Source organism: Parambassis ranga, chromosome 24 (genome assembly GCF_900634625.1).
Source record: "Parambassis ranga chromosome 24, fParRan2.1, whole genome shotgun sequence".
NCBI lineage: Eukaryota > Metazoa > Chordata > Actinopteri > Ambassidae > Parambassis > Parambassis ranga.
Window position 1 is genome coordinate 14,781,282 of NC_041043.1, and position 12,472 is coordinate 14,793,753.

General features: G+C 45.8%; 1 protein-coding gene and 1 non-coding gene across 3 annotated transcripts in view; both read right to left on the reverse strand.

Moving 5' to 3' along the window:
- The window catches only part of cdk19 (cyclin dependent kinase 19), a 38,943-nt gene that overhangs the window by 8,306 nt on the left and 18,165 nt on the right, over window positions 1-12,472 (reverse strand). For both annotated transcript variants that reach the window (XM_028397438.1, XM_028397437.1), the window contains exons 3-5: window positions 9,717-9,827; window positions 9,455-9,595; window positions 603-660 (exon numbers count right to left, since the gene is read on the reverse strand). In XM_028397438.1, the coding sequence (XP_028253239.1) occupies window positions 603-660; window positions 9,455-9,595; window positions 9,717-9,827 (310 nt within the window). The remainder of the gene's footprint in view (window positions 1-602; window positions 661-9,454; window positions 9,596-9,716; window positions 9,828-12,472) is intronic.
- On the reverse strand, window positions 8,205-8,298 carry trnai-uau (transfer RNA isoleucine (anticodon UAU)). Its single transcript has 2 exons — window positions 8,261-8,298; window positions 8,205-8,240 (listed from the first exon to the last, which is right to left on the reverse strand). It is a non-coding gene; the product is annotated as a tRNA-Ile (tRNA).

Here is a 12,472-nt window from a genome sequence, read left to right on the forward strand (position 1 = left end):
TAATTTTTTGAAAAGAAAGAAGTTGAAGTTGACCTGGAATGTCCTCTGTGAGATGAACATTTTGATAGCTGAATGGCTGAAAATGGTCAATGTAAGCTGAAGATACGCTGCGCCAAAAAACGTACGGAAGAAGAAGAAATAAAAAGAAGAACAAGAAGAAGAAGAAGAAGAAGAAGAAGAAAGAGGGTGAAGAACAATAGTTTGATTGCCTAGCAATGGCAATCAAACTGCCGAAAGAACCTTGACAGCTGCGCTGCTTTATGGAGAGCAGGTGAGTAAATAAACTCGGCCCTGCTCAGTCCTGTCCTGGCTGCACTGGAACAATACTGTCGCACTATTACTGGGAGCACACAGTTCAAAAATAGACTCCAGCACTGCAGCGTTACCCTTCAACAGTCCTCTGGCCAGCTGGCTTATGTAACGACGATGGTCTGAGCTCCCCTGCTGATCTCTCAGAGGCTAAACGCTGCAGCTACCGGACGCTCAGACAAGTCAAAAGCCTCATTGATCTGCCGTCACCATGATGATAATAGCATCGACAACATGTATAACTTCTAAATCTGCATCAGGAAGGCAATTAAAAAATAAAAAAAACTACTTACCGATTTTAACCCTTCCTCGTTCAGGACCTTCACCCATCACCAGGATGTTAGCTGGTTTCTGTAGGACACAGAAGCACACACATATTAACATGTAACACAAACCATATAGAGCTGAACAGGTGTATGAACAGCAGCAGCATGAGGAGAAAAACCTAAGATAAATTGAAATATAGAATAAATATCTAAATACCTAGATAGTATTTAAATCCCTGAGTTGTATCTAAAGAACATATTTACTACTGTATAAAAACCTTTACACAGTAGAGTTCAGAGTTCAGTAGTTTGATTGAGACAGGCAGGAATGACTTGGAATGACCTGTGTCTCTCAGTGGTGCATCATGGGAGTCGGAGTCTGTTGCTGAACGAGCTCCTGTAGCTGGTCAGCACAGTGTGGAGCGGGTGAGAGGGACAGTCCAGTACTGTCTTTATTTTGGACCACGTCCTCCTCTCACACACCTCTGTCAGAGAGTCCAGGTCCTCTCACACAACATGGCCGCCCTTCCTGATGGTTCTGTTGAGTCTGTTTATGTCCCTCACCCTCAGGCTGCTGCCCCAGCAGACACCAGCATACGTGATGGCTCCACAGACTCAGAGGACATCCTCAGCATCGTCCTGCAGATGTTGAAGGACCTCAGCTGCCTCAGAAAGTAGAGGCGACTCTGGCCCTTCCTGTAAACAGTGTCCATGTTTTTCCACCTCCAGTCCAGTTTGTGGTCCAAGTACATTCCCAGGTATTTGTACTCCTCCACCACCTCCACACTGACCCCTTTGATGCTGGTAGGGGTCACTGGGGCCGTTGTCCTCCTCAGATCCACCACTAGTTTTAGCTTTGTCTTTGTCACATTGAGCAGTAGGTGGTTGCTCTCACTCCAGGTGTCAAAGTTATCAACCTTCATCATGTGTTTTTAAACCACAAATTCCTCATTAAAGCCACAACAAGAAGAGCAAGGAATCAGACAAACACGCAGTAGATGCTAACAGCAGTCACACATCTTCAAAGCTGGGTACAACAATTCACACGAGCAAACCAAGAAAAAAGTATGTTAGAGTTTAGACGTTACACAGAGGTCACAGGGAGGGCAACAAGGACACAAATGACACTTCTGTGACCACAAACAGTGTGTTTGTGTTCATTTAATCACTCTGGGATATTAAAAAAAAAGGTGTATAAAAAAAATAATAAGAATCTCTGCCCATGTTTTTACAGTTTCCTTCTCATACAGCAGGATACAATGTCTGCTTGTTGTCAAACAGTCTGCCCTCTGGCTCCACGTCTTGTTGCTATAGAAACAGCACTAATAATGAGGTCTATTATTCACGCCCACAACACGACACGCTGTGATCGGCAAACACAAAGACAAAGACAGGCGTCTCTCTTAAAAAAGGCCTGAGTGGTCCAGGCTCAGCAGCTCCGCTTTCAAATTCTAAAAAAAGGCCTAACTGAATTAAAATGATCACATTCATCCATCCATTCATTCATTCTGCCGTGTTTGAAAAACAGTCATTACGCCTTAAAGGACCCGAGTGAGTGTCAGTGTCATACAGAAGAATAAGAACGAGGAAAACTGTTCCTGATCTAAACACCCCCCCCCCATCAACAGCTTGTTCTTCATGCCCTAAAATCCAGACTTCCTCTTGAACTCATCGTCTGACTCTAATCAGTTACAGTTGGTTAGTCTCATATCAGCAGCTGAGGGAAAACAAACACTCTCTCCATCCCACTGAGGGCCGCTGAATCCTCAGGGACACGGCCTTCTTTATAAAAACCATCTACATCCTTCTCTCAGGAAGTAGGCCATGTTCAGGAGCCTGTGGCACACTTACACAACAGCTGGGTAAAAAAAAAAGAAAAAAGCAAAAGGTCATCGCCATCAACAACCGAGTGTTCAAGGTAAAGAAGCGCTGCCTATATGGTCTGGCACGGCCTTGTTTCGTCTACAGATGCGACCCAGAAACCTGAAGACAAAGAGCAGAACACTTAGGCCCCGTTCACACTGGAGAAAGTCATTCCAGCTAGAGTAGGATTGTATCTGGATAGTCTTTAAGCTGGATTCAGACCTATTTTCAAATCTGACTATCACACAAGCATGTCCGCACTCAATCTGACTTAATCCGGCTTGTTTGCGGTCCTCCAAACCACTAGGTGGCGCCTCGTAATATACAGAGACCGTTCAGGACTGCGTGTGCGCATGCGTCGTGCGTTTTTTTGTCCCGTGTCGCGCCCTGTGAACCGCAAGTAGCACATCGCTAACCGGAAGTAGCATGTCGCTAACCGGAAGTATCGCGTCACTAGCCGGATTCGCTCGTCACATTTGCGTTAACACCTGAGCCACATTTGAGCCAATCGGCTAGATCTACCTCTCGTAGGTGGATCTAGCCGGATTGAAATCAAACTGGATACTGCCGGATTCGAGGTGTTCACAAAAAACATCTGGATACATCTGGATGCGACCCTAATCCCGCTTTAGCCAGATTTATTTCCCCAGTGTGAACGGGGTATTAGTGTCAGCTCAATGTTTCTGTGGTCACAAAACTATCCACATGTGTGTGTGAGTGGTCAGGTCAATGATTCAGGCAGCAGAACGGCACTCCTAATGCATTAATGAAGAAATACTGTGTGATACATGTTGAAACTAACTCTGGTTTTATATCTCTTTTGCATAAATCATCAACATAAAGCTGCCAAACAGGGTTTGGAAAGAGGAAGTAAAGCAGTTCTTTTCCATTCTGATCTGTGTTCCCTCACTGAAATAAACATTATTCAGGATGTACAAATTGAATGTGAAAGTTCAGCCAGAATGCTGAGATGCAGATGTGAAGCTCTGCAGACTGGAGGAGGTCACCTCTCCTCTCCATCCACTGAGCCTAAAGGTTCACGCTGACCTGTGGCTTTGTGCCGTATCTTGGACAGCAGCTGCACGCTGTCACTCTGAACTGTCAACACAAACAACAGGTTTTCGGTTGAGAAGCTCCTGAGCTTCCCTTCGAGTTTATATTCGTGCAGTATGACTAGTATGCAGCGTGTGTTGGTGTGAGTCACACCAGCTCTGTTTCTGGGTTTATGAACTGGACCTAAACAGATCATAACAAACTTAAAAAAGTCTGGTTTTGGTCTGGGTTTTGTGTGGCGTGGAAGCAAATCAGTACCATCACAGGAATGTGAGGCGTTCTTAACATGAACACAGAGGCTGGGCTCTTATGAAGGCACACAAGTGCAAGCTTGCACACATCAAACTAAAGGTCTGCAGCTGATTGTGGACCTGTTTCTTTAAATACAAATCTGAATCCTCGTACTGATATTGGTGTTTGACATGAGGCAAGGCAAGTTCCTCCTCCCATAAAACCTTCAACAGCAGAGGACAAGGGGAGTGTTGCAGGACAACTGTCCTGTTAGTGCAGCAGCTCATACATGGAAAACCCATTCAGCCAAATCCTCATCACATGTAAAGCACACACTGGTCACTGCTCTGAGGTGGCTGCAGAGCTGCAGAGTCAGCATCTTGACTCAGTGTGGGGCAGCAGGGGGGGGGGCTCGACGTTAGCTGGAAGCTCTTACATAACTGGAGGGGGAGGTGGTGATGGATGGAGAGAGGCAGGCTGTGGTGGGTGCAACAGAGGAAAAGAAAAATGAGCAGAGGAGTGGCAGGGCGAGTGAATGTGGGGGGTGGGACACTGCTGCAGTGGTGCAATGCAAAGCACATGCCTGATTCCTGGCACACACAGCATGCTACACACAGTTACGTAAGAGCAGAAGAAGAGGTGCTGCAGGCATGAAGGATGTTGTTAACGCACGTTAGCAAATCAACCATCCTCCAACCTTCATCAACAGCATTAATCGGGAGTTTCATTAGAACTTTTAACGCAGTTCAAAGGCCTTGGGACCTCTGCGTCCATGTGTTTTTACACACGCACAAAAGATGATAAATCCGACTGACAACAAGGGCCAAAAAGAACCCATTACACAAGTGAGAGTTTGGACGGACCTGTGAGCCACAATGGCAGGAAGCCCTGGCGAACAGGCGGACTGTAATACATCAGTGCAGACAGTCCGACGAGGGTTTCGTCTGGCTGCAGTGAAAATAGCTGTGCAGGGTCGGAAGTGTTGGTGCAAAGATAAGAGCGGCGCGACCTTCAGGGGAGAAAAACACTCACACAGCCACTGTGGGAGAATGTACACACCCCCCACCCACCCACCCACCTCCACCCTTATTACCGGACTCATTTTAATCTACATGAAGAATTCATCATGTTAACGCTGACATCTCCGCCCTCTGTGGAGGTTTTTCTGTCAGCTGCCGTGGAGAGAAACAGCAGACCGACATGAACTGGCAGCCATGTTTTAAAGAGCGCCGCACCGAGCTGAGCTCTGAGCTTCTAGGACTGTTCAAAGCCACGCTGACAGTGTGTGTCAGTGGATTTTTTCGACAGCAGTGATGGAGGATGGAGGTGTTCACACTGCAGCAGTCTGTCGGTCGCAGCTCTTAGTCATAGCCACTGACGGTTGTTGCACAGAACGGTGTTAATTCAGGTTTGATTCCAAAAACCTGAGCTTACAGGCGAAGCCAGGTTTTATATTTGATGTAGAGCATCACATTATTTTTTACTTTTCATTTGTGGAGGACGTGCTGCCATCTGACAGCTACATAAGGGTGGAGTTCACCATACTTTCACTGTCAGAACATCTCAAATTCGGTGACAAAAAAAGAAAACTAATGAGCAGCGTCAAATGTTCTTGAGAGCGTGTGATATTAAATTGTGCAGTCTAAGCATTTGCTGATGTCACGTTCTGATTTCATTTTCTACGAATGTCTTGTCTGACTCATGATTTGAAGCTGAGAGTCAGCATGTTTTTAATCAATCCGCTGACACTGGCGCTTTTTAACCACTGAACATCCACCCCCCCCATCCACATCCCCATGCTGGGTTGCTCCCAGTCAGACTGATCCCTGATCCATGCAGGTTTACATAATATGATGTCCAGTCATCCAGGGGTTGCATAAGACCCGACTCAAAGAAGACAGACAGACAGACAGACAGGCGGCTGACCTGCGTGACCGTCCTGCCCTCTGACATATGAACTCCTCCACGACCAGCAGCTTAGCTAACTTTCACTCATAATCTCCTCCATTCACTCCCGGCTGAGCAGGATCTGGAAATAGCCTCGGTCCGAGCCGCCTGACGTCAGAGCAGCGATGGCAGTAATCAAATCAAAGATGCTGCTGTATTTTGAACAAATGCTTCTCATGAGGAGTGACAGCAGATGCTGTAGAGGAGGAGAACCACACGGAGAACCACACACACACAGATGGACTCTGGGGGGGTTTACAGTCAGAGATGGAAGGAAATGAGTCCGGATCTGTTTTCCAAGAATCTGCACACATTAATTCAGCACTCCTAATAATGTAACCCCGGGCTGTATGTACACTCAACAAAAATATAAACGCAACACTTTTGTTTTTGCTCCCATGTTTCATGAGATGGACTTGAAGATCTAAACTTCATTCCAGATACACAATATTACCATTCCTCTCAAATATTGTTCACAAATCTGTCTAAATGTGTGATAGTGAGCACTTCTGCTTTGCTGAGATAATCCATCCCACCTCACAGGTGTGCCACATCAAGATGCTGATCTGACATCATGATTAGTGCACAGGTGTACCTCAAACTGCCCACAATAAAAGGCCACCCTGAAATGTGCAGTTTTGTCTCACAGCAAAATGCCACAGATGCCACAAGCATTGAGGGAGCGTGCAATTGGCATGCTGACAGCAGGAATGTCAACCAGATCTGTTGCTCGTGCATTGAATGTTCATTTCTCCACCATAAGCCGTCTCCAAAGGCGTTTCAGAGAATATGGCAGTACATCCAACCGGCCTCACAACCGCAGACCACGAGTAACCACACCAGCCCAGGACCTCCACATCCAGCAGGTTCACCTCCGAGATCGTCTGAGACCAGCCACTCAGACAGCTGCTGAAACAATTGGTTTGCATAACCAAACAATTTCTGCACAAACTGTCAGAAACCGTCTCAGGGAAGCTCAACTGCATGCTCGTCGTCCTCATCGGGGTCTTAACCTGACTCCAGATCGTCGCCGTAACAGACTTGAGTGGGCAAATGCTCACATTCGATGGCGTCTAGCACGTTGGAGAGGTGTTCTCTTCACGGATGAATCTCGGTTTACATTGTTCAGGGCAGATGGCAGACAGCGTGTGTGGCGTCGTGTGGGTGAGCGCTTTGCTGATGTCAATGTTGTGGATCGAGTGGCCCATGGTGGTGGTGGGGTCATGGTATGGGCAGGCATCTGTTATGGACGAAGAACACAGGTGCATTTTATTGATGGCATTTTGAATGCACAGAGATACCGTGATGAGATCCTGAGGCCCATTGTTGTGCCATACATCCATGAACATCACCTCATGTTTCAGCAAGATAATGCACGGCCCCATGTTGCAAGGATCTGTACACAATTCTTGGAAGCTGAAAATGTCCCAGTTCTTGCATGGCCAGCATACTCACCGGACATGTCACCCATTGAACATGTTTGGGATGTGCTTGACCGGCGTATACGACAGCGTGCACCAGTTCCCACTAATATCCAGCAACTTCGCACCGCCATTGAAGAGGAGTGGACCAACATTCCACAGGCCACAATAGACAATCTGATAAACTCTATGCGAAGAAGATGTGTTGCACTGCATGAGGCAAATGGTGGTCACACCAGATACTGACTGGTTCTGAGTCCCCAGACCGCCAATAAAGCAGAAACAAAATGCACATTTCAGGGTGGCCTTTTATTGTGGGCAGTTTGAGGTACACCTGTGCACTAATCATGATGTCAGATCAGCATCTTGATGTGGCACACCTGTGAGGTGGGATGGATTATCTCAGCAAAGCAGAAGTGCTCACTATCACACATTTAGACAGATTTGTGAACAATGTTTGAGAGGAATGGTAATATTGTGTATCTGGAATGAAGTTTAGATCTTCAAGTCCATCTCATGAAACATGGGAGCAAAAACAAAAGTGTTGCGTTTATATTTTTGTTGAGTGTATTTAAGGTGCATGATGGGTATTGTAGTTTAATTGAAAATTAAATGGCTGCTGGTCAGAGGAATCAATGATTTTACACAAAATATTGATCTATTGAGTGCTGTGGCTCAGGTGGTAGGAATCCACTAACTGCAGGGTACATCGGTTCGACTCCACCCTGGCTGCATGCCGAAAAAAATGTACAACTTAAAATCTGTCAGGACTCCAGGTTTGAGCCCGGGCTTTTGTTTTGTAGTTTGTTTGTTTTTTGTTTTTTCCCTCTCCTCCACCTGCTCCTCCCTAATGTGTCTCATTGTCCTCTCTGCTCCCTGTGCATACAGTCTGTGTTGCCCCCTCGGTGTTAGTTCGTCTTTATTTATTTTTATTTTATTTTAGATACTTTAGTAATCCCAGAGGCTGCCAAGCAGTGTCATACAATGACTACCAAGGCACGCCACAGGGTGGTCTAGGGTGAAGTGTCTTGCCCAAGGACACACAACAAGGGAGGAGTTGGGATTGGACAACCCTGCTATACCACTGTGCCACTGCTGCCCCAAAAAACTTTGCTGCTCCAGGTGAGGCTTGAACTCACAACCTCGGCATCACTCTGCAGGTCACTGTCTTATAAGTACCGCGCGCTGACCGATTGCGCCACTGGAGCTCTCTAATGTGATGTTTGTGGGTTTGTCTCTACGTCCTGGCCTCGCCAGCCTTAGTTCGGCTCGTGTTCTCCTGGTACTCATCTATGCTGTGTTAAGATCCTGTTTTGTTTTCGTACCTTGCCCTGCTAAGTTACATTTCTGGGATTCCACGCCCTCCTGGCCCGCTTTGCTTTTAACTGCATCTGTGTTCCTGCATCTGTGTCCTCCTCCTGCACAATCCCTGACACTATCTGCCTGTAGCAAAGTGGAAGTGGTCAATGATCAGAATCCTCAGCATCATCAGCATCTATTAAACATAACAACACTGGTTTTTTTTCTTAGAAATAACAGAGAGTAATAAGCTCTAACCGGCCAATCAGAATCAAGTATTTACTTCAGCTGTGTAGTGAAGAAAAAAAAAATGTTCCAAAACCATCAAAACTGGACACCGGAGAGTTTAACACTCGCATAATAAAACAGAATCACTACCAACCGTGCTGTTTGTGTGCTTACAGGCACAACAGAGACTCAAAAATATATCCAAACACTTCTCATTTAAACTCGTCACAGGTCCGATTCGGAGCTACAGCGAATAAAATCACCCTCTGTGGGAAACGCTGGGTGTGGAGAATCTCACAGGAACCACGTGGCGTGTCAGCCAGGCCCGAGAGTGGACAGCATTCAGAGTTCAGGACGTTCTGCTCCTCGGGCTTCACAATAACACTCCTCCAAACAATCAGAATCATAATAATTCACCACACTTTGAGACATAACAACACCTGCGCTCAAATAAACCAGCTCTGGTAGCTGGAACGGTTCTGTGAACGAAGCTTGTGAGACAAGCTCAAAGACAGCTCCCTGCTCTACAACACAGAGCCTATAAAGTCCAGGTCAGTGTTAGCATTAGCTTTAGCAGCACAAATATCTATGGCCTATGGTCCCACTACTGAGCTAACTCATAACAGATTGTCTTTTGTGTCGTCATTACTTCCACTCATCCATTGCTTCAACAAGTGGAATGACAAAGCAGCTACAACAACATTTTGTTTTTTTAATCTCCTCTTCAGTAAAAAGCATCTAACTGCTGTTGCTATTTTGGAAACAAAGTGTGTGCTGGAGCTGGTGTGTGTCTCTGTGAAGGGAAACTAGAGCACTGGAGCTAATAAAGCTGCTCACCAGATCCCTGTGGAGCACCCAGTTGGCATGGAGGTAATGGATCCCATCCAGAATCTGATACAGGAGAGACTTCACCATCCCTCGAGGCAGCTGCATGGGCTTCTTGTTGGCTTTGGAGGCGCGGTGGAACTTGATGATGTGCTGTGAAGCAGAGAAAGGATTGTGACTTAACTGTGACTGACAGCTTGTGATAAAAGATGTTCACAGCAGGTAAACCGTCAATACAAAGCAAATTCAGAGCGTGCTTAATTCAGAGACTCACCCAAAGATCATGTTCGGCATAGTCGAAGAGGAGCCAGACCTTCCTGTCACTGTGGGACAGGAACACCTTCTGGAGGGCGATCACATTTGGATGTTTCAGTTCTCGTAACAGCTGCAAGAGACACAACAGACATGCACGAACAATGAAGTAAACAAATCCTGTAATGACATTTTTTATGTGTAGGCACGGCAGACATCTTCTTGAAATGTGTCCTTATGTAATAAAAACTGCACATTTTTGCACAATTGCATCAGAAGAAAGGGGCAAAGTGCAGATTCCTGAAGTAATAGTGAGCCAAAGTTATAGATTTACAGGATTTGGCAATGACAAAGAATTTGAGAAAAATGACGAGCAAAAGTCAGGTGTGCCTGAGAGACAGTTCTCTAAGACCCTGTTCACACTGGGGAAACCAATCCGGCTAAAACGGGATTCGGGCCGTATCTGGATATATCTGGATAGTTTTTTTCTGAGTCTGAACAACGCATATCCGGATATATCTGGCTAGATCCACCTCTCGGAGGTCTGAACGCAAATGCAGCTAGTGAATCCGGCTAGCATCATGATACGTCCAGGTTCACAGGGATAGTGTCTGGGTCGCGTACAAAAGTCACTACCATGGCCTGAGTTGACTCTGAATTTTTACAAGGCGCCACCTAGTGGATTGGAGAACAACAAACAAGCCGGGTTAAGATGGATTGAGTCTGGACATGCGCGTGTGATAGCTTAGATTTGAAAATAGGTCTGAACGTATCCAGATTAAAGGCTATCTGGATTCAATCCTACTCTAGCTGGACTGACTTTCTCCAGTGTGAACGGGGTCTATGAGGAGGAGTTAATGGAGCTAATTAGCTAAAATGTACACCTGCTTTGTATTTGATTTTTGTCATGATGATAATATGAAGATAAACATTCTCAAATGGAGACACACACATGGGGAGACGTATGACAGCAGCTTGCTTCACTGTATTATTGATTAACTGACCATAACAGCAGCTAAAGGCCTGATGGAAGCTAGCAGCTGCATAATGAATGATTCCCATCCTGGCTAATGCTGCACACTCTGTTCACCTCTTTCTCTGTCTTAGTAATGTGTTCATAGATTTCACCGACTCTCATTTGCCCTTTGCCATTTAGCCCATCACAGACAATCTATAATCAATCACGCCCTTTAGAAAACCCAGTTAGGAGAGGGGGGCAGAACTGAAACAGCCTGCAGTGAATCCCACCTCCAGGATGAATTATTTAGTAGTACACGCTGCAGTGACTCCGACTATCCTTCACCTGTGCTCGTCACATTTTTACATCACTGTGTGCTCAGTCTGACTCTGGATCCTACTTGGAGCAAACAGGAGGAGAACTGCATGCCAGATACAAAATCTGTGAGAACGTGAGCCAAACTCCAACATCGAAGCGGACCTGTGTGCCTCTCGAAGCTTCCTCTGCTCTCCAAGAGTAACTAAAGCTGTGAGAATACCTCACGGCTTTGAAACCAGGTCAGCGACTCACAGGGAGTCTCTCCTTTCAGAGAATCCACTGGCACAAATCCTGAGTTACATGTTAGAGCTGCTTCCCTAACAGGACTACAATGCCCTTACGAACCCAAATCAAAAAGTGTGTGTGAAGTACATATACTTAATACTTTAGACCCGTAGAATAACATATAAAGTGTTGTTCTCCTTGTAGTTTAAGACCACTTACTACAACTTGAAAATAAATCACTGAAATGGAACTAAACAGCCAAGGTGACTGCATCAATAGTCCTTAGCCCCTGGGCAATCAAAGTTACAAATTCACAGTCCTTGACATTAGAGCCTCAACAACATTGGACTGGAAACCTCTATTTTGCAGTCCTGGTATTGGATGAATCTCTTAAGGCGCAGACCTGAGCCCACAGATCATGTTCTCTTTAATCAAAACCCAGATAACCAGAAGCATCAAACATCAATCCACATCAGATCGACTGTGCAGCAGAGACACTTGCCGTACCCAGGAAAGCATGCGAGGACAGCGCACGCATGGAAAATGACAGAGGGGAGACAGCCAGGGGGGCGGAATAATGGTGGAACTGTATGCAGGCTGTTTGATGTGGCCTCTGGATGTGGAAATGAGGTTTGTGTTTAATCACAACCTTAATCCACGGGCTATAATGGGGCATTGTGGTAATGAGCCGTTGGCTTAGGGCCTGTGAGTCCCCGGGCCGGTGGCACCACTTCCGACAGGACAACGCAAACCCACTGACACTTCATACGATCACTCACTCAATATGGGTCTAACACCACAAAGCCTGCGTTTGACACGGGATAATGAGCACGTGTTTAATCCATTTACTGCACTAGACTGCTGCTGTGGATTAATTCCTGCTGTTCACACATGACCTCAAAACATGTATAGTTTAAAAATGTGACTAATTATAGCTAGCTAAAAACTTCTAATGGAGGGAAATTAGCATGCAACCAGCATCCATTAGAATTACAATCATGGCCTTAGAGCTGGGTTACATGGAGTTTATGTAGTCTATACAAACGGGGGGCTGAGCAATGAAAGTGCCAAAAACTGCAGTTCATGGAGTGGCCACTTGAGGGTGAGTCGATCCCCATAGATCTCAAGAGGTGACTTTTATCTGCCTCTTTCTTGTAATTAAAATGCATTGTTTTGCATTTATTCATGCAAATATGACTGACATGCTAACTGCTATTTGCTACCTTAAAAAAAAAAAATCCAACCACAAACTTTTTTCGCTTCTGTGAATTGTAACC